This window comes from Aspergillus homomorphus (genome assembly GCF_003184865.1).
Source record: "Aspergillus homomorphus CBS 101889 unplaced genomic scaffold BO97scaffold_43, whole genome shotgun sequence".
Taxonomy (NCBI): domain Eukaryota; kingdom Fungi; phylum Ascomycota; class Eurotiomycetes; order Eurotiales; family Aspergillaceae; genus Aspergillus; species Aspergillus homomorphus.
The window spans coordinates 27,904-53,012 of record NW_020291929.1 but is presented as its reverse complement, the minus strand read 5'-3'; the positions used below and the strand labels follow the sequence as shown (position 1 = coordinate 53,012).

Genomic DNA, 25,109 nt, shown 5'->3' with positions numbered 1-25,109 from the left:
GTCTAGTTTATCTGTTTTATAACTTATCCAGAAGGGTTTCATACGCGATCACCCTTGATGTCATATCAAGGTATTGCGTGGTGTTCCGAGATTTCCGTCTTCGGGAATGCCTTCGGTACTTCTACCAAGGCCAGACCGTTATCGTGACATGGATGAGGTCGTTGCGTTTTCACTAGATTTCATCACAAGTGGATATTTGCAGCAAACAAGGTATATACATGTATCCTCCACAACTGCAACTATTATACGTGTCGTCAGTCATAGAGCCGATCATCCGTGCATCCTATACGACCGGCTAAATCATCTACCGTCAGTCTCTCTATGCATAAAATTCGGCCACCCAGGCCTTGATCTGGGCGACTTCGTTGATGACCACCTTCTTCACTCCAGCGTTGACCTCGGCGTCCGAGATGTATAGATCCGAACAGTGGAAACCCCCGGGAATAATTTGCACTGGCTCATTCGGGGTGCTGACCAAAGGCCCTCCCGGTCGGAAAATCGATGAGACCCCGGCGTCTCTCCAGGGGTCATATTGACTATCCAGCGTCAGTCATACTGCAAGGCTTTTATGAGGTCATTCACTAACCCATTGGTCCAGATCAGTCGGGTCGAGTTTCCGGTCAAGAACCAGCCATCTGTCCAAGCGTTGAAGGTGGATGCGGTCTTGCCCTTCGCGCTGCCGTAGGTATAACCGTTGACTTCGGGGAAGTACAAGGAGCACTGTCTCTGCCAGTAGTCGGCGCTCACGAGACGGGGAATGAGGCTCGTCTCGCTCTCAGGGGCACCACTGATTCCAGTTAGTTCGCAATTTTCCAACTGAAGGGGCTACTCTTACTCTTGCCACCAGAAGAACGGCTCGTTGCAGAGGAACCAGGTCCATTGGCGGTCGACGGCGTTCCTCACAGAAGTATCCCTGAACAAGGGACTGGTGGCGTTGTATGTGTCGAAGCAGGCCACAGTGTACTTGTCGGACCAGTAGCCGTAAGTCGACGCGCAGTCTGATATTCGCAGGTCAGTCAAAGTCCTATGTTGGTGTGCTTTGGAATCTTACAATCGGGCAAGATTTTATTCTTGAACCAATTGGCATAGCCCTTCAGAGCCTTCTCCAAGCCCACTCCTTCAGCACCAGGAGTCACAGCCGCGCCAGCTTCGACGTTCTACTCCCCGTTAGCAACCTATTCAAGCAAAAGCGCCGGACCGCAACAGCGGGACATACCTCCACAGCATCGCAGAATGCAAAGAAGCCCGAGTATCCTGTCGCAAAGCTATTGTCCTGCCAGAGGTAAGGCCCGATGGGAAGAACGCTGTCCCTGTCAGTAAAACCTATGTTCCGTCTGCAACCAAGCGACAATGATCGGTCACTTACGCCGCAAAGTCATCGAAATGCTCGAGAGCCTCCAGGCCGAACAGCTTCTTCAACGCCTTTTGTTGGGCTTTCGTTCCGAGCTTGCCAACCTTGTCGACGTGCTCGGCCACGAGCGAGACATCTTTGCTGCAGTTCTTAGCCATGCCCTCCTGGATGGGTCGAAAGTATGTCCACTGTTTTGGTCAGCTACATGGGTCCGGCAGCCGTAGGACAAGGCCACTCACGAAATCATAGATCGACTCCATAGGAGCACTGGTCGCATGATAAGCCCAGAAAGTACCGGGGGCGAGATGCTCGGTCCAGGCCGTCAGAGCGCCACTGTAAGAACCACCGACGAGCACCCACGGCTATTACTCCAACTTAGCGAAGGTCATTCGCGACTGCCACAGGCGCGACGACTCACCACGTGGGGGGCATTGCTGCTAGTGCTGTTCTTCGCAAAACCCAATTGCACATTTTCCGCGAAGTAGGTCAGATCGAGGACAGACTGTTCCAGGGTGAGGTACTGAAGTGTCTCGGCGGTGAGGTTGGCATACGGCGAGGAGCCGCCCCAGTATCGATCTATCAAGGTCAGTGGACGAGATTTGCTTTTTTACCACTGACAACTCACGCTCAATCAAAACCACGGCACCCTGCAGCTGCTGCGCATAGACACCAGTCAAGGTTCGATTGGTCAGATAACCCCCATACCCATCGGCCGCAGCTTCACCCGGGGTGAAAAGGACAACCGGGGAGCCAGGACCACCCCAGTACTGCGTACTGTACCAGTAGCGCTGGGAGAAGGTGCCCTTGGAAGGATCGTTATGGTCAATCAGTTGCTCAAATGTGCTTTCAACGACTGCTGATTGAGTGGTTGCCGTGACAGGACGTGGCGCAAGACGGGGAGGACGAAGGGCTGCCGTGAGCGATGCCCACAACGCCGTAACGGCCACGACGCTGACAGGAGAACAGAACCGCATGATTATCGTGTCAGAGAACCAGTCGGACGAGCGACGAGAGGAAGCCAAATCGCACGATCAGCCTGCGAAGAAATTGGGGGACATGCGAGCAATTTATGAATGCGCCGGGGCCAGTCAGTCGCTGCAGGGCGGCTAACAGGCAGCACGAAATGAGTCGGTCATGGTGCGCACAATGCAACCCTGTCCCACGCTCTATCCGGGAATATTGCGACTAGTCGGCGATGTCTGCAGGTGAAATGGCGACGCTGCGGGTTGATTGTTGCTGCAGAGAGCGCGGAGCTCCTCCTTCCTCCGTCGGACAGCGTCGGGCCTGCGCCCGTAGTGGAGCCAGCTCGTGCACATTGTCAAGAACCGGTGTGCAGCTTATACCAGATAGGGCATAGAACTTTTTTGCTCACATCGATTGAATTGCATGAACGGGCACTGCCGGTCGCTAGACTTGCAGGGTTAGGGCGAGAAAAAGAGGGGGGAGGGTGGTGGTGAGTGAGCATTGGGCGTTGGGGTCAAAGCAAGATAACGACTCGTTTATCAGCCCAATTTCCATTCTTATCGGTCCAGCACGCAAGGCATTCTGCAGGGGCGGGGCTGATTAATGTAGATTAATTCCATGCGCTCCCCAGTGGCGTCGTTCGATAGGGAGTATTCCTCAGCTCCCATTGTTCTTTGGCCATCAGGGCTGTTGTGGTCACTTGACCCCACATTCTCCAACAAGTTGGGGGGGTACCTCAGTTCACACCAGCTCTTCTTGTGGCAAGGCGTGCGTCAAGGTGCAAGAAATGGCTTGTTGGTATGAAGCTGAAAAGCGCGTCTACATGCTAGCATAATATGAGGTTCACGACGAGATTAGGGGTAAGTGCGGGGATAACATAGACCGGCAAGAGGTTGCGGTGCGTCGCGTACAACGTTCGCTCGGTCGCTACTCAGGTCCGAAGATTGCTTTCTTCCCGGGGAGTGCATATCAGAGAGATCCGGCAACTATGCAAAACTGGGCTCAAGCAATCGGATTGACTCAGCGCGAGTACCGTGCCTGATTTGCGAAAGGGCCTGTATCGTCCGATCAAGCCAACGACACCCTACAACTATCGAGCAGGATAACCAGCTCATGGAAATGGCTCACAATAAGTTTTGAAAAGCGGAAACCCAGTAGAGGTTTGATTTACAAAAGGCCCGCTATTGCGTACATCATACGCATGTGCGCGAATCCACCGATCGCATTCCCGAGACCTTGTCTACACGAATGTGTTGTTGAGTCGTGCAGAAATGTATAGTAAGTATTAGTAAATCTACAGTTGTTCCATGCTTCAAGCCTGCATATTGTCTATGTGTCCAATATGCCTCGCTCGCCTCTGCATTACCCTACCCTGCGTTCGAGATTCGTGTTGTCTTGGATGTTCGGCCGTATTCTGGCTCCCCTGTCCGTTTCCGAACAAGTTCGATGACACCTTCCACATTGCGAAGAAGAGTCAATAGTGTTTGATCCCAAGCAACCGGACGCCAGAAGCTCCGCTGCAGCCTGCCAGAGAAGGTATTGGAAGGCAAATATGGTACTTGTTTGCGTCGAATTGTGGACCATTCTATCGGACAAGCTGGTGTCCTCGGATTCCTGGGCCCAGCTAGAAGCTCTGTTGTGATATCGGCCTCGTAGAGAAGTATGTTCTCTACATGAAGTATGTTGGAGATGAGAAGGCGCGACTGTAATCTGATTAGCCTGGAATCCGAAAATCAGGCAGTCTGGTACCTACCGTAAGCACGTTTGAGCTTGGCCTATTTGATTATGCTCTTCAGACTGCGCAAGGGCCAATAGGTGACACAGGAAATAAGGGTCTTCGGTCCATTCTTTCGAGGTGATCCGAACCAGTCGCTCCACGCAGAGACGTGCGCCAGCCCAGTTATTAGTCCCTCTCAGGCCTGCACGGGGCTCAAACAGTCTTCGACGTGCTCCGTTGACGCTTGTGTATTGCAGATAGCCAACCGGTGTGGGTGAGGCGATAGAATCGGGAATGGTTTCATGCTGGATGAACACGATATACTCCGCCAATCGACGCACACGTCGGGCTTGGAGTCATAGGGGACTTTCTTTGTTGTAAAATGTGTTTGTCAGTGATCCCTCTGTATGTATCGACAGATCCATGATGACTTGTATACCTGAAGCCTGTGAACAAGCGCTTCTCGTTCACCGAAGTGTCGAAAAGTGCGCAACGCTTCGCGCCAGGATGTAAATCCCTCGCAAACAACTCAGCAGTGTCCTTCTAAATGAGATCTTGATCGAACTTTTGGTTGGAGCTCTGGTTCACTTGGGTGCAGGAAGGGGTAGTTCCGACATCTTCAAATCGACATCCCACCAGGTCGAGATGGCGGGAAGTCTACTGAAGAGAATTGACGAGAAAAAAAGGTGAGATTGGGCAGTAACTTGAAGTGATCCGGACTGATATTCAGCCGCCATCATGATACGGCAGCATTAGCCGACGAGGATGGGAAGAGAGCTGAAGAAGAAGAATGATGGAGAATGAGACGGATGGATGGATGGCAGATGCGAACGGAGTCTGACCGCCTGTTTGACCGCCTGCCTTGCTTCCCCATCCGTCACCGCTTACTCAGCCCCGCTACCATCCTCAGGCATCATTAGGCACCATCGAGCATAGATGATGCTCTCAGCGCCTGCCGGCTTATTGGACTTGTACATAATTAGTCCAGCGAGAAAGGACTGGATTTTTGCATTTTGTCTTCATTGATCAGGAGCGCCTAACCCCGTTGCTTTGCCGGCTACTTTCCTTGATTATTCTATGACTATACGAGTCACCTTCCTGTCCATCAAAGTATCAACGAAATGAGGCTACTCAGGAGATGGCTTCGGAACTTGAGATGTTGATTCCTTGGTGTTGACTGTGTTGGTGGCTAACTGACTTCTCTGTGTGGGGAAACTCGCTTATAGGCCTAAGTCACGTGGCCAGATTACTCAGGCGCTGATACAAAGGTCATGGGAAGCTGTTGAGGTTCCCCGGTCAATATTTATATATGTTTGAGAGCCAAACACCGTTTCGCATCCTTCACAGCCACAAGCCATATAGTACTTCAATCTCATTATCCCGAACTAGAGTTCTGGATCGCTTCTCGACTCCTCCCTGACACGAGATGGCATTGAGTATTACCTATAGAACACTGTACCTCACCTTGTAAGTAAAGATGTCTGCCAGGTGCACCTGCACTGCCAGCAGCAAGACGGGCCGCCGAATTTGGCAATCCGATGCGACAGTCACCTGATCGAGCAGTCCCAAAAGGGATTAGTTTCTTCTGCGTGTCATCGGCAGTGGATTCACCACCATGAATCTATCATGATTCATTGTATCATTGCATAAGGATAAATCAACATGGTGACAGTACAAAGCAGGGTCAATGGAATTTCGATGTAGCACTCCCAATGACTCCACAGCAGGCCTGCTATACCTGCCGATATAGGCGCATTCAGTGCGACCTGTCTGCACGGCCCTGCAGAAAATGCACCAAGGCGGGGGTGGAATGTCTCGATAAGAGACCCATCCGATGGGTCAAAGGTATCTCCATCCGGGGCAAAATGAGGGGTATATCTTTGGAACATCCAGCAGAGAATCCTTCGACTGGATCGGCCATTATCCCCTTTGTCGTACGTCCCAAGCTATCCGATTCAGTAGTGGCGTTTGCGGAGCCAGACCCTGTAATGAGGATCGGTGAGAAGTGCTGTACCTTTCCCAACTGTCTCAATTGAATCGATTCACGTGAGGCTGACTACTGCTTGATGGCTCTCAGATGGCCACACTATGCCTCTAGAGCTCGGGGAGCCATCGTTTTCCTGCCTAGACCCAACATCCAGATATTATTTGAGCTACTGTTGGTGCCTAGACCCAGCCGCTTCACGTATCATTTTCTCATGACTGGCCTACAGATGACGACTGTATATGCAGCCTTTTCATCGTGTACGATGGCAACAACAATCCATTCCGGAAGTTGCTGTCGCTAGCCCTGAATGATTCCACTCTGCTCAAGGCTGCTCTTGCTTTGGCAGCGCGCCACCGAGCGAATTTGGGTCATTCGTTCCAGAGATACGACGAAGAGACCCCACCCACTCCCTTGACCGTGCATCAAGATGCCTTGGGGTACAAGCATCGCGCGATTCGGGAAATCTCAATTGCCTTGGATGATCCCACACTATGCGCTCGAGACAGCACCGTGGCCAGTGTCTTTTTGTTGATCTTTCTTGACCTGCTGGAGTCTGGGAGCGATCGATGGAACTTTCACCTGGAAGGTGCTAAGAAGCTCATCAGCTTCAGCCAACAACAAACGGGAGCATTTTCTGAGATCGGTCAAGAACCTGGTCAGACAGTTAAGCTTATTCGGGAGTTCATCAATAGTCAAATATACCTGTGAGTGCTTGCCACTGACATGCAAATCCATCTGTTGTGATTTTGTAAGTTGGTTGACAATAATGCAGGATCGAGACCCTTGGAGCCACCTTCGTTCGTCCCAATCTCTTAACAGACTCTGATCCATTGGACTCAGCACGCGTGGTGTCGCGAGTAGCAGAGACGGTAGAGCAATCGTTCCTCGGCTGTCCCGACTATCTCTTGATTGCTATACGATGTCTATCCCTCTCCCGAGACTCCATCCACGATCTTTCCAACCCTGAGATGGTGGAATACCATCAGTATAACGTGACTTCTGTTCTGCAATCGATCGAGGAATTTGACTGCTTTGCTTGGGCCATCAATCTGCCTCAGCCCAATCAAGCAGCCGCGAACACGGTCGGCGACCTTTGCATGTTGGCTGCGTCATATAAGCTGGGGGCGCAGATCTACGGGCAGCGAATTCTCGATACCTTGTCTCAAACCGACACTTCCATGGGCGAGCTCTTGAAGGAGCTGATGCAGTCCATCCACTCCCTTTGCGCCAGCGACAATCTGCTCAAGTGTGCTCTATGGCCTATTTGTATTGCCGGCTTAGAGTGTGAGCTGCCGGGGGAAAGATACTTTCTGATTCAGTCGCTCGAGCAGTTTTGGGAGAAAACCAAGTGCGTCAACGTCATCAACGCGGCGAAGATCTTGCAATCGTACTGGCAGCGAAATGGTCACCAGCCAGCTATTCCTTCAGCATGGATCGTCGACATTGGCTTGTCGGGTCGTGACTGGCTGTTGATTTAATGTGTGGCACGGTCAGAGTGTGGCTCGTGCAGAGTAGGTGTGGCTTGACCCGAGATGTGGCGGAAGGATTACACTAAGCCTCTTCCGGTAATCTGGTTCGATGCCGTCGACCATTCCGCATGAGGAAAGTACGAGGAGTGGGGCGCCACTCACGTCCGCCACACCAACCCTTATAAGAATTATAAGAAGTCGGCATAGAAAACTCAGGGCTGGACTATGAAAAACTATCAACGTGGAATTCTTTCAAGTCTTCCTACTCTTCTTTCTCAGTCGACACCTCATCTTCTGTGTTTCCAATTAGCACAGTCTCGATCATGCCACCAAATCAGGTACATCCGTCGACATTGGCACTTCATGCCGACGACCCTCTGCATCTCGTCACCGATGTCGCTCCCCCTATTCACCTTTCCACCACCTTTCGATTTCCTGACAATCCAGATGAATTGCTTCCATCTGTGGATCCAGTAGTACGTGGTTCCTCATGGTCCCCCAGCCCAACCTCGCTAACCAGTCAAGGACGAGTTTAACGGCAAAAATTATGTCTATTCTCGAGAGTTCGCTCCTAATGCAACCCGCTTCGAATCCATCCTGACCAGTCTGATCGGAGGCCACGCGGTCAGCTATTCGACTGGGCTCGCAGCTCTCACTGCCGCGTTGACTCTGCTGAATCCGCGCCGCATCTCGGTGGGACAAGGTCACCACGGAAGCCATGAAGTCATTGCCGTGATTTCTCGCCTTTCCGGGCTTCAGAAGCTTGAACTAAATTGCCCAGCGGAGGACTTGGAGGAAGGAGATGTAATCCTCCTCGAGACTCCGATCAACCCCTTGGGCACAGCGTATAGCATTGAGGAATACGCGAAGAAGGCGCACTCGCGCGGTGCATACCTTATCGTTGACAGCACGTTTGCGCCGCCCGGCCTGCAGGACCCATTCCTCTGGGGAGCAGACCTTGTTCTACACTCTGGATCCAAGTACTTCGGAGGTCATAGTGATATGCTGTGCGGAGTGCTTGCCACTCGAAACGACAAATGGAGGAAGCAGCTGATTGAAGATCGCTTGGCCGTTGGCAACGTCATCGGCAATCTGGAGGCTTGGCTGGGAGTGAGAAGTCTCCGAACCTTGGAAATCCGCGTGCAGCGCGCTAGCCAAAGCTGCAGCAAACTCGTCTCATGGCTGGATCAAGCACTGAAGTCCCCCAACCCTGCTCCAGGGAGCGAGGAGAGCATTGTGCAGTCGGTCGTGGGGAACATTTACCACGCTAGTCTGCAGAATGAGCCATGGCTGCAGAAACAAATGCCGAATGGGTTCGGTCCGGTCTTCGCGATCGTGCTCAACAAGGAAAATTTCGCACGGACCCTACCAAGCAAGTTGAGCTTCTTTCAGCATGCAACTAGTCTCGGTGGCGTGGAGTCCCTGATTGAGTGGCGCGCTCTTTCGGATTCCCGTGTGGATCGGAAGTTGCTGCGGATCAGTGTGGGACTTGAGCACTGGGAGGACTTGAAGAACGACCTGCTACAGGCCTTTGAGGCGCTGGCCGGTGCTTAGCTGTCGCCCACTATGAAAGCACAGCCTAAGCCGCATCAGTGATTATGACCAGGTCCTAGAAGCCACATATTCTGTGTGTTTTTGATGATTGAATAGCGACCGGCCCATTTCAGAAGCCTCAGACAATTCGTTCTCAATCAATTTCTCCGGAGACCCTGGCGTCTTGTTTAGAATGAGGATCCTCGGCGACGAAGCGTACATCCTCTTTTGCTTCGCCCCTAGGTGGAAATAGTCTAGTAGTTCCGTTAGCTGACAAAATCAGTCTGGGTCCAATGCATCGGATGGATCCTGACTGAACCGGATTTAGTCGGCAAGTCCCGATTAAATAGGATTGGGATAACAATATCCTTTAGTTGATGGGTGTAGCCCCGACACTTCAGTTCAATATAAGTTAGAAGGGAAGGATAAGTTTCACGGAAATCACCGGAAATTAATCAGGAACCGGAAGGTGCAAGGAAACCGTCGTAGCAGAACCTAGAAAGCCAGATAAGCATATAAATCCCTGCTGCTCTCTACCGGATGTTTTGGGCCGCCCTCAACTCCCAGGCTCGCTGAATCGGCCTTCTTCGAGAACACCCGAGAAAAGACTAGACATCAGCGAAGAAACTATCAAGATTCCCCATCATGGAACCATTGTACAAACCCAATCCCTCTTCTGCCTTCATTGCAGCCATGGCAGCGCAGATTCTGGACGATGTCGCGGACATCTCCTACGTACTCTGGGGCGAGCTGTCTGTACGGCTGGCAGGAGGAACTGATCCGGATGGTGTAGAACAGTACGACAAATGTTCTATCGTGCTAAAAGATGCGGATATGGGGGATGCGATCCGCACGCTCGCGTGGGAAGGGTTCCAGCAGTGTGTTCCCAAGGAGGCGTGCCCTTACGCTTATGGGGACGCGCGGCTGGAATTCGAATACCACCTGCACACCCGTGGGCCGGGCAAGGCTCACGATGGCGCCTTGCTGCTTTACCGCAAGTCCCGAGTGCTCCCCGACGTGCACGGGGTCATAGTTCGGGCTCAGCAGCGCCAATTTGGACCCGGCGTGCCGTACCTGAAGTCGAGCGATCGGCATAGGGTGCCCGCGCGCCTGGGAAACCAGGGCACTAGGGTCTGGCGCGGGCTCTGGCCTGTTCGCGGGCCCACCACAGACGTGCTGGCAGATGCGTTGCTCCATATGGTTGTTTCTGACATCGCGGACAGCGACATGACCCAAGCCAGCACCGAGTGGCCCCGGCTACTTGGTCTTCTGCGGGATCGCCCAGACCGGTCTAGGACGGTGCGGCCCGAGTATCAAGCCTTGTGGACGGCGTGGGATGCTGCGGCAGATATCCGGGAAGATAGCCCTCTGATATCGCTGATCGACCAGGTACTCCGGTTCCTGGAAGCAGCCGAGTTCGACCGGGCTGAGCATACTAATGAGCATGTGAAGCAGGAGAAAGTTGAGGATATGGAGATCGATGATGTGCAGGAGGAAAATCCCGAGCAAGGAGGCCAGCAACTGGGAGAAATCCAGGAGGAATGGAATGATTTGCTTCAGAATATGATGCGAGACGATCTCGACCAGGAGGTTTTCTGGCATCACGACCCCCCTCCTAGGGGCCATTAGGGGTCATCTGTAACGCTCGCTGGGAGATCTAGTGCTTCACTATTGCTATATCCCGTTGTTAGCTGATTTGATAACCAATGAAAAGGTCTGAATAGACTTCTAGACTGATGTGATTTTGAATTTGTAACTGTAGTTGGATGTAGTTGGATGTAGTTGGATATTGGATGTAATTGGATGTGATTGATTTCATTTGTTGTATAGTCAGCGAGAGTCTCGATGTAAACAGGACAAACAAACAAACCAAGCTGAAGCGAAGTGGCGGTGAGGCGGTGAGAGACGGAGGCGGTGAAGACGGGCAGGCGGGGGAGAGAAACAGCAGCCAATGACTTTATGGCATCATCTTCTCTTGTCAACTTCGCGTCTCTCATCAACTCCACCAGCTGGCCGTATTCCCCCTTCCCTTCCCATTCTTTTTCTTCTCTCCTCTGCTCTCTCCTCCTCTTCTCCCCCAACACTACGCAAAGTCAATCGATGGTCAACTAACAGCCAGACTCTTCCTGAAGATGCGCCTCCATCTATCCGGCCTCTCGCGCCGGACGCTTAAGCCGTACGTTGCCGAATTTCTCGGCACTGCCCTCATTGTTGTTATTGGCGATGGCGTTGTGGCCCAAGCCTTGCTCTCTGACTACCAATATGGCACCTGGCTCTCCATCAATTTGGCCTGGGCTGCTGCTGTCTGTCTGTCGGGCTACATTGCCGACCCCAGTCCCGCCAGCAATCCCGCCATCTCCCTCGTTATGGCCTTCGTACGGCCTCAACCCGACCAGTGGAGGAAGTTGCCCGGCAAACTACTCGCTCAGTTCTTGGGAGGCTTCGTCGGGGCGGCCCTTGTCTACATCAACTACCGGTCGGCCATCCTCGACTGGGATCCGGAATATACAATTCCGGGGGGATCGATTCTGAGTCCGCGGGGCCATCACTCGGCGGGCATCTTCTCCACATATCCGGCCAGCTTCTTCTCTTCCAATTGGGAGGCGGTCTTCTCGGAAGTTCTCGGATCGGCCGTGCTCATGTTTGGCTCGCTGAGTGTGTCCGACCCGGCCAATGCCCACCGGTTCCACTCGCCCCAGCTCTCGATGTTCGTGCTTCTGCTCGCCATCGGTGCCGCACTGGGCTGGCAGACAGGTTACGTATGTGCATGGATGAGTCCCTGTGGTGATTTGCGCCGATTGCTGACTGTTGGAACTCTGCTCTAGGCCATCAACCCCGCGCGAGACTTTGGCCCGCGACTGTTCTCCGCCATCCTCTACGGTCGCGAAGTGTTCACAGCTGCCAACTACTACTTCGTCGTCCCCCTGTTTGCCCCCGTGCTGGGCTGTTTCGTGGGCGCGACCATTTACGACTCGCTTCTGTACGAGGGGGATGGATCACGCATTGCTGACGCTCTGGATAAGGCTGAGGATGTGGATGGAGAGCTTCGCCTGCACTAGGCGCACTGCAACAGACACGACTGCCTAGATTGCCATGAACGACTACGACAAGAGAATCCGCCATATCGTCTGGACGATACTGGATTGTATGAAAACCACTTGGGCGATGGAAACCGTGACGATAGACTGGATGCACGTATGCTCCATAGATGACAGATGACTATTTAGACCACGATCGCTTTTAGAATTGAATGACACGATTTATATACATTGGCATTGGCATGAGACTTCCCAGACGTGACGCTTCTGCCAGCTCTCATCCGGACAAGAACACGCTTGACCCTATGTGACTGGCGTCCGTTCACCGACACTGAGTGGAGATTGAAGTAGAGGCGGGAACAAATTCTGCCATCCTCAGTGACTCACTTTGAATGATGTCCTGGATCATACAAAAGCCAATGCTGCAGACTCCTCCATCAATTCCCATAATAATACGGATTGTTTGACTGCAAGAACCATTCTCCCTCTCCTATCGCGGTAATACTCATTGCAAGGTTAATCTTACCAAGGTGATGACTGGGCTCCGCTAACTCCCCCCGTCAGCCCGATTCTTACTATGGAATCCAAGCCCTACACGTTATACTACTCGCCTGGCACTGCAAGTCTGTGCGTGCATTGGATGCTGATCGACGCCGACCTGCCCTTCAATGCCATTCCAGTAGATTTCACCACTGGGGCACAACATGCAGACACGTATCGACGACTGAACCCCACGGGCCGCGTCCCCACATTGATCATCGATGGCGAGGCCCGGGGAGAAAGCACTGCGTTACTGATGCTGCTCGCGGAGCGCCATCCCGACCGCGGGTTGATGCCCGCAATGGACGCCTCCACGCGCCCCCTGTGGCTGCAGACGATGATCTACCTGGCCAACACGGTCTTGCCCGCCATGCGCGACTGGTTTTACGCCGACCAGGATGGTCCGGCCGCAGGGGCGGCTGCGGTGCGCGACCTGGCCCGCCGACGGATCGAAGGTGCCTGGGATCTTCTGGATGCGCGCTTGGCGGGATCAGCGGGCTCCCACGGAGCTTCCTTGACTACAGCGGCAGCCAAATATCTGGTTGGAGATACCTTGACCACGGCGGACTTTATGGCAGTGATGCTGATGCGATGGGCGCGGGATATGCCTCGACCAGCCACCAGCTGGCCGCATTTGGCACCGTACGTGGATCATTTAACCGCGTTGCCCTCTTTTCAGGAGGTTTGTCGTCGCGAAGGTTTAGTCCACTGGCCTCCATCCAAGGATCGATGATGAGGGTTGGTCGGGAACAATTGCGAGAAACCGAGTGAGCAATCGAGCACAGGACTACATCTATCCAGCTTCTGTCCCGTGCCGGGAAGGATTCCCAGTGAAATTAGATGTCAAGGACTTCAATATGCCGCACCGTTTCCTGTTAAGGAGGACTGCAGTATTTGTAAATCTGTAACGCGAGTCATAGGGAGCATGTGATTGCGTGGAGATGGATTCGGATTGATTGCGGGCTTGTGGCCGATGTGATGGGTCAACTGCACGGGCCGAGGGATGGGGGAATGGATGACTTCACCATCGGTGCAATCACGATTCTCATTATTCTTAGTTGGAGACGGAATTATAATTCCCAGCTGTTATAGACCGACTACTACTAAATTAGGCAAGATAGGCAGGGCTAGCTGGCGATTGACCCTCTACGACGTCCCTTTCATGTCTTGTAAGGGAGAGCAAATCGACCACTTCAGCACATCTACCCCGTTGATTAGAACAGCTCCAACGGGCAGTCAACGGGCATTTCGGATGATCTGCCGGCTCTAGTATCATTGCAGGCGGTGGTGATGTCGGTGTCGAGATCCTGACAGACCTTGATCTGCTCCTGACCCTTGGTTCGGCCGAAGGAATCGTAGGCTGCATCCCTGGTTTGTCCGGCGAGACATTTTGCTGTCAGTGGTGGATGCATCGCGAAGATGGGTCTTCAGCGTCAACATGCCCTTTTTGGTCCACTGCCTCCTGCTGGTTGGGGCTCAATTGGCAGGTGCCATTCGAAGAAGCATCCACATCGCTGCACGGTCAGACCGTGGATCGGTTTCATCTGCTTCAACTTTAACGCTCGGTCGCAAAAATTGGGCAGACGCCCGTGCATGCGCCAGGGATCCGATGGCTCACATCAGTGGGCCTTGAGTGAAATTAAAAGTGCAAACCACCAGCACTTTCCATCCAGATCCTCATTCTATGATTTTCTCCATTTGATCCGCAGACTTCCCCTACAGTGGCGGTCGATGCGGGTCAACATTGCAGTTATCTAAAGGGCACCATGTCCGCATCGCTATTCCTAGCAGCCAGGGCCGGAAACTGTCAGTCTTTGCGGGATATCGACATTGACTTACCCTGTGCAATCTCGAGAATCTGTACCTTCCATTATTTTCTTTATCTAAAATAACTCAGCTAGACTGAGTCCTGTATCACGCCGCCATGCCCGGAGGGCTTCACCCCCCGCTGTCGGTGATCGAGTCATGGCCAGCCCCCAACACCGTCAATCCGGAGTCGCATGGCCCGGCAGCCATTGTGGTCGCTGCAGTCTTTGGAGGAATCGCCTTTGTGACGGTAGTGGTCCGTCTGTACGCCCGCTGCATAATCCAACATCAAGGCGGAATCGATGATATCCTGATTGCGTTGGCGCTGGTACGTGACGTCGAGCGTTCTTCATCGTCAACCCTAACTAACCGTCGCCACCCGACAGCTGCCAACCCTTGGTCTCATCATTGCAGTCCCGATCGGTAAGCCGAAGAACGACCCAGAATCGCTGACCAATGTGGATCACTGGCTAACGGCATGATCGCAGGCACGGAAGTTTACGGCGAAAAGCATCATACCTGGGACAACAGCGTTGCGATGCTGATTGGGGAGCGCAAAGTCGCCGCGGCCTCGGAGCTCTTCTATGTGCTGGCCTCCGGACTCATCAAAGCCTCAGTTTTACTCTTCTATCGTCGCATGAGCCAACGGACTGTCTCTCCGCGCTTTCGGGCCTTGATCTGGGTCAGCATTGGATCGGTTGCCGCTTACAGCCTGGCCTTCGTTCTCGCCCTCTTCCTCTCGTGCCGGCCTTTGCGCGCCTTCTGGAGACAGATCGACCCGGTGTGGGATTTGACGCACACTTATCATTGCTACAACGAGGGCGCCCATCTGATCGCCGCGACCTCGATCAGCCTCGCCCAAGACCTGCTGGCCACCACGCTTCCGGCGGTGTTCTGCATCCGACTGCACATGCGCCGCCGCCAGAAAGTGGCGCTGACAGCGGTTTTCTCGGTCGGATATCTGACCGCGGTGATTGCGGGGATCCGGATCTACTTTCTCTGGCGCATGTTCTACGCCTCGTACGACGGGTCCTGGATGGCCTGGTATTGTTGGGTGCTGGCCTTGCTGGAGGTAGCTCTGGCGGCCACCTCGGCCAGTCTACCCGCCGTCAAGGTCTTCTTCCGCTGGTATAATGTCCCCTCCAGCCTGGCGGGCAAGATTCGCTCTCTCAAGCACAGCAATAGTCATAGTACTCCGACCGAGCAGTTGAGGTCGGCCATCCCTCGTCCACGCGACCGGCAGTCGGGCGATACGGACCAGTACCTGGTCACGGTAGAGGCTGGTGCTGGGATGGAGCTGGAATCGTTCTCTTCGCCGGGATCGGAGCGCGATGAGGCCCATAAGGCTACCTCTGAGAAGACGTGACAGTGTTCGAGCAAGGATACGCTGGTTTAGAATAGCTGGGCCGGTGTATTTCTGTGGTCTATTGACTGTTAATGAAACCCACTCATTCTTATCGAAGTCGAGAAATCGCTGGCTTAGGAGGGAACCTTTTCATGACAAGAGAGTATATATGTATGGGTCGTAAGGAGAATTCCTTGTAGATTGACGTAGAATAGCTAGCAGCTGAGCTCTTGGACAAGGCTGCGACGAAGAAGTTAGGGCGAAAGGGCGGAGGGCGTTACTTTCCCGCGGCGTCTCCATCCACGGTGGGGTTCGATCTCCCATTAATCCTTCGTAGATAAACCGATCGCGCATCGGACCGCCAAAATGGGTTAAGATACCCGGCCAGTCCCAGCCGATGGCGACACTTTCGTGCATGTTCAGTCGAGATGCCTATGCATTTCCCTCCCCCGCATGAGGGGATTTGATTTCTCGCTGAGGGGAACAATGCCTTTCAGTCCCATGCGTGGCTATAAATTAGGGGCGTGTAGTGGTTGTCCGGCTGAGAATTGCTCTCTCACTTTCTCACTGTACCATAACCTCTTTCTCGGCTGAATCAGTTCGTGATCCCTTTGGCAATCATCAAAAATGGCACCTTCATTGCACCCTCTCATCGACTCCGGAATCCGCAAGGGCAACCCCAACTTCAGCGGCGGCACGCTCAAATGCCACTGCACCACCGACCCCATCACCGTCACCCTTGCCAGCAACGTCGCCCACAACCATGCCTGCGGCTGCTCCAAGTGCTGGAAACCCGCTGGTGCCCTCTTCTCCATCGTCGCGGTTGTGCCCCGCGATGCACTGCGCGTCACTGCCCACCCCGAAAAGCTGACGATCATCGATCCCTCGGCCGTCATCCAGCGCAACGCCTGCAACAAGTGTGGCGTGCATCTATTCGGACGCATCGAGAAGGATCACCCCTTCAAGGGATTGGACTTTGTGCATGTCGATTTGTCTGATGAGCAGGGGTGGCAGGAGCCCCAGTTTGCGGCCTTCGTGTCCTCTATCATCGAGCAGGGCTTCCACCCGGACAAGATGGACGAGGTTCGCGCCAAATTCCACGAGATCGGGCTCGAGACGTATGATGCCTTGTCGCCGGCGTTGATGGATGCGATCGCCACCTGGACGGCAAAGAAAGAGGGCAAATTATCAGCTTCGCTGTAGAATTTTGCAGGAGTTGAACGATACGAAGAGACGAGATGACCTGCTGTGGACCACTTGTTGAGCGAGATGGCTATTAGCGACGATGAACAGATCTCAATATAAATCCATGATAGTAAGAGAATCTTGAAAGTCTTTACCAAAAAGGCATTTTGAGCAATGTGCGTAGCATCACTGGAATCTTCTCGCTGCTACTCACCGGGTTTGCATTATGGTGCTCCGGGGTTGCCTGAAATGCCTGGAGAGCCTGTGTGAGAGAGAGGGCGAAGGAGGGGTTTTGTAGAAGGGCGAGCTGAGTACCTTTGGGGAGTGCTAGCTGGATACTTGGCAACAATTAACCAGAATGGTAGGATTACCCAATTTGAACGAGTCTGCGCCAGCTGAGGCATTCATGGCCGTACTATATACTCGAGGACATGTATGAGTCGAGGCAAAGTACAAACCGCAATATTCACCACAGTGGTAGCAACCATGGCCGACCCTCTCAAGAATGCTGCGTTATCTCAATCCCGAGTAGAGGTAGTATTATCTAAAGATGTATTCTATGAATTGTCTCCAGCCTCCCCGCAGTCAGAGCCTATCATGTTGAATATTGCCAGTGCAAATCCGTGCTGATTGACTTTCGGATCTGCCTTGTTCTTGGGATATTATTGAGTTTTCCCCGTCCCGCGCTGGCCGGCTTACTCGGTGTTGCAAAAATAAGAAAAAGCTTGCATCGCAGGGATATCATATAATGATGCCATTCTGGGATCAATCCAGGTGGCCTGCCAAGGACACAGGCTTTAACCCACTAGTTGTTCGCCTCGCAGCCCTACAGAAATGGATATCTCATCTTTCATGCTCCTGGGTTGAGTATTCGGCAGCACGGCGAATTCCGGAGAGAAATTGGACCGACTGGGTGGGGGTGGACAAGACATGAGAATCTACCGATGGAAGCATATTCTGACTGAGATTCCGCAAGAGTTGGCGAAGCATCTGCAAAACCAAGCGGCAGCAACAATTTTTGCCTGGTACGATGTCCCTGGTACAGGTCTCACTGCACTCTCGAGGCGGTGCCCTTTGTTTTGGTCTTAGTTGTCCTCGGTGATAGTTTCTTTGTAGATACTATATATCTGGGTCTCAAATGAAAGAACTGAGATTGCAATGATGTACTCTACAACCAGCCCACCGAGCACAAGTGAAGTTACAGGGTGCCTCTTAGGGCTTCTACATTGGAAAGGGATCTTCTGGGGTTTTCGATGGCTCGGGCTGACGCGGTGGTTGGCGATCAAGATAAGGAACCTGCAGCCCGCGTATATGTTTGTTTGTTTTGCCTTGCTTGTTTGTTTTGCCAACAGTTTTGTACTGTACGTACAGTTCTCCCGGCTGTTTGCCCCATTTTCCCTCGCGTCAGATGCCACCACACTGAGACCATCATCCCTCTTGCAGACGATTAGATGAAATATGTGTGCTTCAATGCAATCTCCTCTGCAGCTTTACCCGACTAGTAGCTGTAAACCCCGCCTTGCTATGGCGCGATAAGCCGGACTCCGGTCTTGTTCCGACCCGCCAAGATACCTACCTGCGACCACGCTGCAGCTGCTCGAATGCAATCTCAATCTCGTCACTGGGTATGGGATCCAGACAGTAATAATGAAGTTTAAGATCTTACAGTCATTGCCGACCGTCTCTGCGATTTGGCATTCAGGAACTACAATCTGGCTGGCAAGATACCGATACCCTTCATCGGTTCACGCGGACAGTCACGGATGGATAATCACTGATAAGCAATCGGAAAGGAAGCTTGGCTTCGGTTTGGCAATGGGCTAGGATAAGGGCGAATCGCATTGTTCGATTATCTAGTAGGTCACTGCAGAAAGGAAGTGTCGGTTCATGCAGTGGTTCCTGCGTTGGGCCTCACTCCTCACTTCTCACTCCTCATGCCATCGTTCGGGGTTTGACCGCTCCCCGTCGGAGCAATTAATTGTCTACGATGGCCTCATCTGCCACAATGCCCTATAAGAGGCCATCGGGTCGCTGTCTGCCTGTCTGTCTGTCCTTCTTTCCTGCTCCCGTCCCTCTGTCGCCGGATCCTTCTCCACTATGGTTGCCTTTTCCCGCTTATCTACCGGTCTTTTGGCTCTTGCAGCCCCTGCGTGGGGCAACGTAGTGCTGGAGAAGATCCAAGCCGTGCCAAATAGCTGGTCACTCGTCGAGGAAGCAGACACTAGCTCGAACATCACCCTTTCTATCGCTTTGTCGCGCCAAAACCTTGAGCAGCTCGAGTCTAAGCTACTGTCTGTGTCTACCCCTGGTCAGAGCACTTACGGCCAATTCCTTGACATCGATGAAGTCAATGCTCTGTTCCCCCTTACCGATCACTCGGCGGTGGCTTCTTGGCTTACTGAGGCGGGCGTCACCAATATCTCACGTCAGGGCGGTTTGATCAGCTTTGCCACTACAGTCGGGACGGCCAACAAGCTGCTGAACACCACTTTCTCGGTCTACGAGAAAGCAGGGACTCAAAAGGTGCGGACTACCCAGTACTCGGTTCCAGACAGCTTGAGCGGTTCCATCGACTTGATTTCGCCAACTGTTTTCTTCGGCAAGACTCGCGCCGAGCGCTCTGCCTCCTTTCAATCTCTGAAGGTGGCCAAAAGATCAAGCAGCAGCTCCTCTGTCTCCCAGCATATTACTCCTGCTCTGCTAAAACAGCAATACAATATTGACTATACCCCTAAAGCATCGTCTGGCAGCAGAATCGGTTTTGGAAGCTTCTTGGGCGAGTCCGCTCTGTATTCGGATCTCGATCTGTTCACCGAGCGATTCGGCATCCCGCAGCAGAACTTTACAGTGGAGCTGATTAACGGTGGCGTGAACAATCAAACCTACGACGGGGGTGAAGCCGACCTGGATGTGCAGAACATTGTCGGACTCGTGCATCCTCTGCCGGTAGTGGAATTCATTACTGCCGGATCTCCGTACGCTTCGCACCCACGATCGCGTATGAAGGAAGCTAACGGAAAATTGCAGCCCGTTTATTCCCAACGTCCTACAGTCTACGGACACAAACGAGCCCTACGTGGAGTACTATGAGTATCTGTTGGCCAAGTCCAACGACGAGCTGCCGCAGGTTATCACAAACTCCTATGGTGACGACGAGGATGTATGTTGAAAAAGCCGTGATAAATGTCTTCTAACTGACCATCGCAGACTGTCCCTTATGCCTATGCTACTCGCGTTTGCAACCTGATTGGCTTGAATGGTCTACGCGGTATCTCGGTCCTTGAATCTTCTGGCGATTCTGGTGAGCTTTCTAAACCGAAACTCGGAAACAAGACACAAGAGTAAAGGCTAACGTGCCCCAGGGGTCGGTGCGGCTTGTCTTTCTAATGATGGAACAAACACCGTTCAGTTCACTCCCTCATTCCCCGGCACATGTCCCTATATCACGGCCGTCGGTGGTACCCAGGACATTCCCGAAATTGCCTGGGTCGATAGCAGCGGTGGCTTCAGCAACTACTTTGCTCGGCCATCCTACCAAGCCGCTAAGGTTGAAACATATCTGGAGAAGCATATCTCGAAGGCCGTGAAGAAGTATTACACCCCCTATGTCAACTTCAGCGGTCGGGCATTTCCGGATATCTCCGCATTTGGTGGTTCACCATAGTAGGTTTTCCCTTTCACTGACGTCCAGTCAACAGCAGGATACTGACACATGTGATTTACCAGCTATGAAACTTACGTGAACGGTGAGCTTGAACTCATTGGGGGCACTTCGGGTTCCAGCCCAGTTGTCGCTGCTGTGATCGCGCTTCTCAACGATGCTCGCCTACGCGCGGGTAAGCATTCACTGGGCTTCCTGAACCCCTGGCTGTACTCGAGTGGATATAAGAGTCTCAATGACATTACTGGAGGCACGGCGAGTGGTTGCGATGGCAGTCACGCCGGTGCAGGCTACATCCCATGGGCCAGCTGGAATGCTACTGAGGGTTGGGATCCGACCACTGGTCTGGGAACTCCTGATTTCGCTAAGCTGAAGAAGGCCGTGTTGGCTTTGTAAGAAGTTGGACAATCAAATATGTGTACGGTTTTGTTAGACTCCATATTTCTAATTCATGCCTGGATTCAGGAGTGATCAATGCGAAAAAGCCTTCGATGCGACCGGAAGCGCAGTCCCTCCCGAACCAAAAATCACAGACGGTGTTTCAGGACCGACAGGTGTTTAATTTGCGTGTCAAGCTGTCAAGGTCAGGACTGACACCCTGACGATTAAGATGAAACAAACTTGGATTATTGCCGGGCGTTCGGGTGTTTCAGCACTCGCCCGTCAATCTAACTCTGACAGCCTCTCCACCTTCAATTGTTCCACCCTGAGTAGACCAAACCTCCAAGATAAAAACTCACCTCAGCCCAGAAGTCATTGTCCAAACCAACTGTGCCGGTCACAACTAACATTCACTTCCTTTTCTTTTGTCAGTCTCTCACCCGCCATGAAGTCCTTCGCTTCTCTTCTTGCCTTCCCCGCCTCCTCGCTCGCTGGAACCGTGCTGTGGAGTGGCATTTTCAATTCTTCCGCTACTGTTGAGGACTTTGATGATTGTAAATTCTGGCGTCTGCTTCGTTCGTGGTTCATCTTTGAGCTAACAGACTAGGGTCGTGGTCCAACCAGATCGAACCCTGGCAATGGTATATTCATGGCACTGGCAAGACGTCTGATTACCTGGGACTGTCCACCGACTTCAAAAATCCGGCCGACACCAGCGACGCCCAGGGGGTGCGGATCAGTATTGTATGTCCAGACCTGCTCTCTTGAATGTATACAGCTCGACTAACTCCGACGACGTCGTAGGATGGAACCTCCTTCTGGAACGGTCAGACCATGGAGCGATCCGAACTGATCCCCCAGACCAAGGCTGATCTCGGTTCTGGTCACCTGTACTACCACTTCTCCTTGTCCACCAAGACGACCAATGCTCCCGATGCCTCGTTCGAGCACCAGATCGCCTTTTTCGAGAGCCATTTCACCGAGCTGCAGTACGGTCTTGCTTCAGGGGCTTCGGGTAGCTCGGACAACACTCTGCGCTGGAACGCGGGCGGCCAGACACACTGGTCGGTGCAGCTGGAGGCGGGCAATTGGTATAACTTTGCCTACGATATCGATTTTGACGCGAAGACGGTTGGACTGTGGGCATCAAACGGTTCGGATCCCTTGACCCAGGTCGTTGCTCCTGTCAGTGCTTCCACCTCGTCCAACTCGGCCGATTGGCATGTCGGTGAGTTGCGTCTGCCCAACGGAGGCCCTAATGATGCGGTCGAGGACTGGTTCTGGTCTGGCATCTATGTCGAGGAGGCTCCAATCACCAAGGAGATCGGTTCCGGCAGCTCGTCCAGTTCCTCCAGCTCGTCCAGCTCAGTCAGCTCTGCGAGTTCTTCAGCTTCCTCCACCGCCCAGTCCAGTGCCGAAGCAAGCTCTACCACCACCACCGCAGCTGCTACCATGACTGCCGCCACCAGTACATCTGCTGCCCAGACCGTTATCTCGACTGCTGAACCCTTGATCGTCTCTGCTGTGGCCACCAGCTCTGCTTCATCAACCGTCGCCGCCGTGACTTCGACCGTTTCGCCGTCGGTAAACACGGAGGCGGCCACCCCTGCCACGAGTTCCTCAGTGGCCCTTGCTACTCCCACTACTGCCACCGAGATTCTTGATGATATCCGGGCACTTTTCAGCGCCCTGGTCTCTCGACCAACCGGTGTGCATGCTCGGGACTTTGCCCGGCGTGAATAAGTCCTGCAACGCGTAGTCTCTCGTAGGGCCACATTAGTACAGTACAGTACATAGAGCCGCAAGCACTCAGCCGTGTCCAATATCTCTTACTCAATGTTGGTCAAATGTCATGTTGTGTCCCGAATTCAAGAGATCCGTAGTTCCGATACCGATAGTAAATCCGAAGCAGCCAAGATTGTGGAAGCTACATTGCAGAGAGACCAGGGGTTGGCCAGGAGCGGCCTCCTCCTTCTCACAATTATCTCGTGCCATGCATTCGGTTCAATGAACCCATTGGCCTACTTTGGCATCCAATGGCAAGTCGTACGCTGCCAAGCGTCTCGCCCCTTGCTGGCCATCATCTGAAGACCGAATTGACAGGACAGACTACATTAGACATTGTTCAGGGTCCCGGGTGTGACGCTCACCGCCGCATTGTTAAAGGACGAGAATTCCATCTCTGCGCAGGCCTCACCTATTCTACTTTTGCAGCGTTCACGGTCGTCAGGTCAATCACAACAATCATCCCCGTCATTGGGGGGACCTAGATCGAAAAAAAACTGGGCCCACAGGAATTCCACCATCAGCGACCGTCCGTGTGCAACTGCAGACGTTGTCTTCGTTCATGGGCTCATGGGCTCTCCCGCGCGAGCCTGGTACCATGAGAGAGGCAACTTCTACTGATCAAATGATCTACTGAGCGTCGAGCTTCCCAATGCGCGGACCATGACTTCGGGGTACGAGGTCAATGTACGGCATCCCAATCCAGTGTCCCAGGAATGGATTTCCGGCTATGCGATTCACCTTCAAGGCAGCTTGTCCGATCGTAGAAGACTTGGCTCGGTACGTACGAACATATGGGACGCCACGCAGATTGAAAGAACGGGAGCAAGAGAGATTCTGGCCCGGCAGTGGAATAAAAATGGCTGGTGGGACACTGATCCGAAAGACGAGTACAAGGTCTAGTGAGGTGAATGGCCGCTAGGATAAGACAGGGTACCCTTTCGCACTTTTCGCACTGAACCCTTGTCCCATGTCATCTACACTGCTATATTTTTGCATGTAGAGTCTTAATCACTGCTCGAACGGCAAAATTGTCCGGGCTTTGCTTTTCGTACACTCATGCCAATTCCTTAAGCAGATGTGGTGGCAGCGGCAGCTCTGGAAGAAGCGAACCCAGAGCCCATATCGCCCATACCAGCCATGTTCATCACGAAATCATTATTTGTTTCGCCCCCTTCTTCGGTTCAGTAACCCTCCGACGGAGACAGGGTGTCAACGCGTTTGCCGTCTGAGATGCGGTCTCCTAAGAGAACGTATTCCATGAAAGGATCTGTGGTATCGGCTTCGGTTTCAAGAATCATGTCGTCTTTGTTCAATGTAAAGTCTTGGGTGTTGGTAGCGTAGGAGATTCGTCTTTTCAACCTCGGAGGGCAAATCCTGATCGAAGAAGACTTGACCAACGCGCGAGGAGTGGCCATCATACATGCCCGCGATGGTTCCGTTGAGAAGATGTTTGGTTTCATTGGCGGGGCGGGTGACAACTATTGAATTGTTAGCCAGCGGCATTCCTGGTCAATCAGAGAATAATCAAATACCGTGGATGTGGATAGCCCGCCCTGTGCAATGGCCAGGAAAAACTGACTCAAAGCGTACGACTCCGTCTTTTCCGCTGGGCTGGACACCGCGCAGGAAAGTTGTGTTGAGGTTGCTCTCGTCATTTTCGTTCCCATTTCCACCCGCGACTACTCCTGAGTAGACCCCCTGTTCCAACGAGCCACATGAGCAAAAAGACCTATTAAGGAAGTGGAATGCAAAAGGCTCTTACCATAGCGTCACAATGCCAGATATCTGTGTAAATGCTTGGTAGTGGTTCGTAAGTGTTGGTGTCAATGAGTTGAATGTCCATGAACAGAGGCACGCCCTGTTGGTCCTCGACGACATTGCGGCGGATAAGTTCGCTAGCGATATCTGTAAAGGGAGTATCAGTATGTTGCACTGGCAAACCGTAACTTATATAGACCTACAGTATGGCCCTTGAGTCACCTCAGGCTGCACGATGCAGGTACCACCGGATGCAAAGAGGATGCTGGGATCCGTGGATGGAGCAATATTGGTCAAGTTGGAATGATGGTCGGTTGCCAGAACAGAGTCCAGATCGCGTGCTTTGAGGTATCGAGTGCCTGAATGATCAGTCGAGGTTCGTACTCGCATGATGAGAAAATTGAAGTCTCCGGGAAGGGATTACTTGGAGCCAAATACATACCGGACAGTTATCTCTCCCTACGAAGGTGATGGAGTGCGTTCCCATGGCGAGCGATGTTCATATCCTCAATTCCACCTGCTTTGAAGTTGGTTGCACAATGGGCGAGGCTCTAGGAGTGCACAGAAACATTTTCCAGGAAGGATGA

At 52.8% G+C, this 25,109-nt stretch overlaps 12 protein-coding genes across 12 annotated transcripts; 9 read left to right on the top strand and 3 right to left on the bottom strand.

Moving 5' to 3' along the window:
- Positions 1–220: 220 nt before the first annotated feature.
- Positions 221–2,368, bottom strand: BO97DRAFT_445861 (putative serine peptidase). The gene is made up of 9 exons (XM_025698593.1): positions 1,977–2,368; positions 1,770–1,927; positions 1,591–1,713; positions 1,367–1,539; positions 1,217–1,304; positions 1,052–1,157; positions 836–998; positions 587–787; positions 221–536 (listed from the first exon to the last, which is right to left on the bottom strand). The coding sequence occupies exons 1-9, from the start codon at positions 2,323–2,325 to the stop codon at positions 320–322; spliced, it is 1,578 nt and encodes a 525-aa protein (XP_025547970.1). The 5' UTR covers positions 2,326–2,368; the 3' UTR covers positions 221–319.
- Positions 2,369–3,681: 1,313 nt separating this feature from the next.
- On the bottom strand, positions 3,682–4,297 carry BO97DRAFT_353181 (uncharacterized protein; the record flags this gene model as incomplete). The annotated part of the gene is made up of 2 exons (XM_025692043.1): positions 3,682–4,024; positions 4,137–4,297. Coding segments are annotated over 2 exons (504 nt in total), but the record flags the coding sequence as incomplete, so codon positions are not given.
- A 1,446-nt stretch (positions 4,298–5,743) lies between these two features.
- BO97DRAFT_437279 (Zn(II)2Cys6 transcription factor) lies at positions 5,744–7,496 on the top strand (the record flags this gene model as incomplete). The annotated part of the gene is made up of 4 exons (XM_025697834.1): positions 5,744–5,969; positions 6,109–6,189; positions 6,245–6,722; positions 6,791–7,496. The coding sequence occupies 4 exons, from the start codon at positions 5,744–5,746 to the stop codon at positions 7,494–7,496; spliced, it is 1,491 nt and encodes a 496-aa protein (XP_025547968.1).
- Positions 7,497–7,676: 180 nt separating this feature from the next.
- BO97DRAFT_480343 (cystathionine gamma-synthase) lies at positions 7,677–9,342 on the top strand. The gene is made up of 2 exons (XM_025700745.1): positions 7,677–7,963; positions 8,013–9,342. The coding sequence occupies exons 1-2, from the start codon at positions 7,811–7,813 to the stop codon at positions 9,039–9,041; spliced, it is 1,182 nt and encodes a 393-aa protein (XP_025547967.1). The 5' UTR covers positions 7,677–7,810; the 3' UTR covers positions 9,042–9,342.
- Positions 9,343–9,665: 323 nt separating this feature from the next.
- Positions 9,666–10,649, top strand: BO97DRAFT_417287 (uncharacterized protein; the record flags this gene model as incomplete). Its single annotated transcript, XM_025696472.1, has 1 exon — positions 9,666–10,649. The coding sequence occupies one exon, from the start codon at positions 9,666–9,668 to the stop codon at positions 10,647–10,649; it is 984 nt and encodes a 327-aa protein (XP_025547966.1).
- Positions 10,650–11,012: 363 nt separating this feature from the next.
- On the top strand, positions 11,013–12,253 carry BO97DRAFT_445859 (MIP aquaporin). The gene is made up of 2 exons (XM_025698592.1): positions 11,013–11,779; positions 11,846–12,253. The coding sequence occupies exons 1-2, from the start codon at positions 11,153–11,155 to the stop codon at positions 12,077–12,079; spliced, it is 861 nt and encodes a 286-aa protein (XP_025547965.1). The 5' UTR covers positions 11,013–11,152; the 3' UTR covers positions 12,080–12,253.
- Positions 12,254–12,520: 267 nt separating this feature from the next.
- On the top strand, positions 12,521–13,391 carry BO97DRAFT_192609 (glutathione S-transferase family protein). Its single transcript, XM_025690478.1, has 2 exons — positions 12,521–12,573; positions 12,623–13,391. The coding sequence occupies exon 2, from the start codon at positions 12,636–12,638 to the stop codon at positions 13,329–13,331; it is 696 nt and encodes a 231-aa protein (XP_025547964.1). The 5' UTR covers positions 12,521–12,573; positions 12,623–12,635; the 3' UTR covers positions 13,332–13,391.
- Positions 13,392–14,394: 1,003 nt separating this feature from the next.
- BO97DRAFT_459709 (uncharacterized protein) lies at positions 14,395–15,770 on the top strand (the record flags this gene model as incomplete). Its single annotated transcript, XM_025699294.1, has 3 exons — positions 14,395–14,732; positions 14,791–14,827; positions 14,893–15,770. The coding sequence occupies exons 1-3, from the start codon at positions 14,523–14,525 to the stop codon at positions 15,768–15,770; spliced, it is 1,125 nt and encodes a 374-aa protein (XP_025547963.1). The 5' UTR covers positions 14,395–14,522.
- Positions 15,771–16,309: 539 nt separating this feature from the next.
- On the top strand, positions 16,310–17,034 carry BO97DRAFT_192601 (S-(hydroxymethyl)glutathione synthase). Its single transcript, XM_025690477.1, has one exon. It carries the CDS (start codon positions 16,377–16,379, stop codon positions 16,950–16,952), a length of 576 nt encoding a protein of 191 aa, XP_025547962.1. The 5' UTR covers positions 16,310–16,376; the 3' UTR covers positions 16,953–17,034.
- A 1,997-nt stretch (positions 17,035–19,031) lies between these two features.
- Positions 19,032–21,014, top strand: BO97DRAFT_397361 (S53 family peptidase; the record flags this gene model as incomplete). The annotated part of the gene is made up of 5 exons (XM_025694133.1): positions 19,032–19,909; positions 19,962–20,094; positions 20,142–20,235; positions 20,297–20,597; positions 20,661–21,014. 5 exons carry the CDS (start codon positions 19,032–19,034, stop codon positions 20,989–20,991), a joined length of 1,737 nt encoding a protein of 578 aa, XP_025547961.1. The 3' UTR covers positions 20,992–21,014.
- A 370-nt stretch (positions 21,015–21,384) lies between these two features.
- On the top strand, positions 21,385–22,719 carry BO97DRAFT_459703 (glycoside hydrolase family 131 protein; the record flags this gene model as incomplete). The annotated part of the gene is made up of 4 exons (XM_025699293.1): positions 21,385–21,530; positions 21,584–21,720; positions 21,781–22,382; positions 22,446–22,719. The coding sequence occupies exons 1-4, from the start codon at positions 21,422–21,424 to the stop codon at positions 22,717–22,719; spliced, it is 1,122 nt and encodes a 373-aa protein (XP_025547960.1). The 5' UTR covers positions 21,385–21,421.
- A 1,226-nt stretch (positions 22,720–23,945) lies between these two features.
- Positions 23,946–24,912, bottom strand: BO97DRAFT_417280 (aromatic compound dioxygenase; the record flags this gene model as incomplete). The annotated part of the gene is made up of 4 exons (XM_025696471.1): positions 23,946–24,242; positions 24,355–24,462; positions 24,527–24,669; positions 24,726–24,912. The coding sequence occupies 4 exons, from the start codon at positions 24,910–24,912 to the stop codon at positions 23,946–23,948; spliced, it is 735 nt and encodes a 244-aa protein (XP_025547959.1).
- Between the last annotated feature and the right edge of the window lie 197 nt (positions 24,913–25,109).

Excerpts from the sequence above, each read along its gene's own strand:
- BO97DRAFT_445859 (XM_025698592.1), top strand. The coding sequence starts at position 11,153 with ATGCGCCTCCATCTATCCGGCCTCTCGCGCCGGACGCTTAAGCCGTAC. Across the intron at positions 11,780-11,845 it reads TGGGCTGGCAGACAGGTTAC|GCCATCAACCCCGCGCGAGA; the intron begins GTATGTGCATGG and ends ACTCTGCTCTAG.
- BO97DRAFT_445861 (XM_025698593.1), bottom strand. The coding sequence starts at position 2,325 with ATGCGGTTCTGTTCTCCTGTCAGCGTCGTGGCCGTTACGGCGTTGTGG. Across the intron at positions 1,928-1,976 it reads TGCCGTGGTTTTGATTGAGC|ATCGATACTGGGGCGGCTCC; the intron begins GTGAGTTGTCAG and ends TGACCTTGATAG. Across the intron at positions 1,305-1,366 it reads CATTTCGATGACTTTGCGGC|CGTTCTTCCCATCGGGCCTT; the intron begins GTAAGTGACCGA and ends TGACAGGGACAG.
- BO97DRAFT_192601 (XM_025690477.1), top strand. The coding sequence starts at position 16,377 with ATGGCACCTTCATTGCACCCTCTCATCGACTCCGGAATCCGCAAGGGC.
- BO97DRAFT_480343 (XM_025700745.1), top strand. The coding sequence starts at position 7,811 with ATGCCACCAAATCAGGTACATCCGTCGACATTGGCACTTCATGCCGAC. Across the intron at positions 7,964-8,012 it reads TTCCATCTGTGGATCCAGTA|GACGAGTTTAACGGCAAAAA; the intron begins GTACGTGGTTCC and ends TAACCAGTCAAG.
- BO97DRAFT_192609 (XM_025690478.1), top strand. The coding sequence starts at position 12,636 with ATGGAATCCAAGCCCTACACGTTATACTACTCGCCTGGCACTGCAAGT.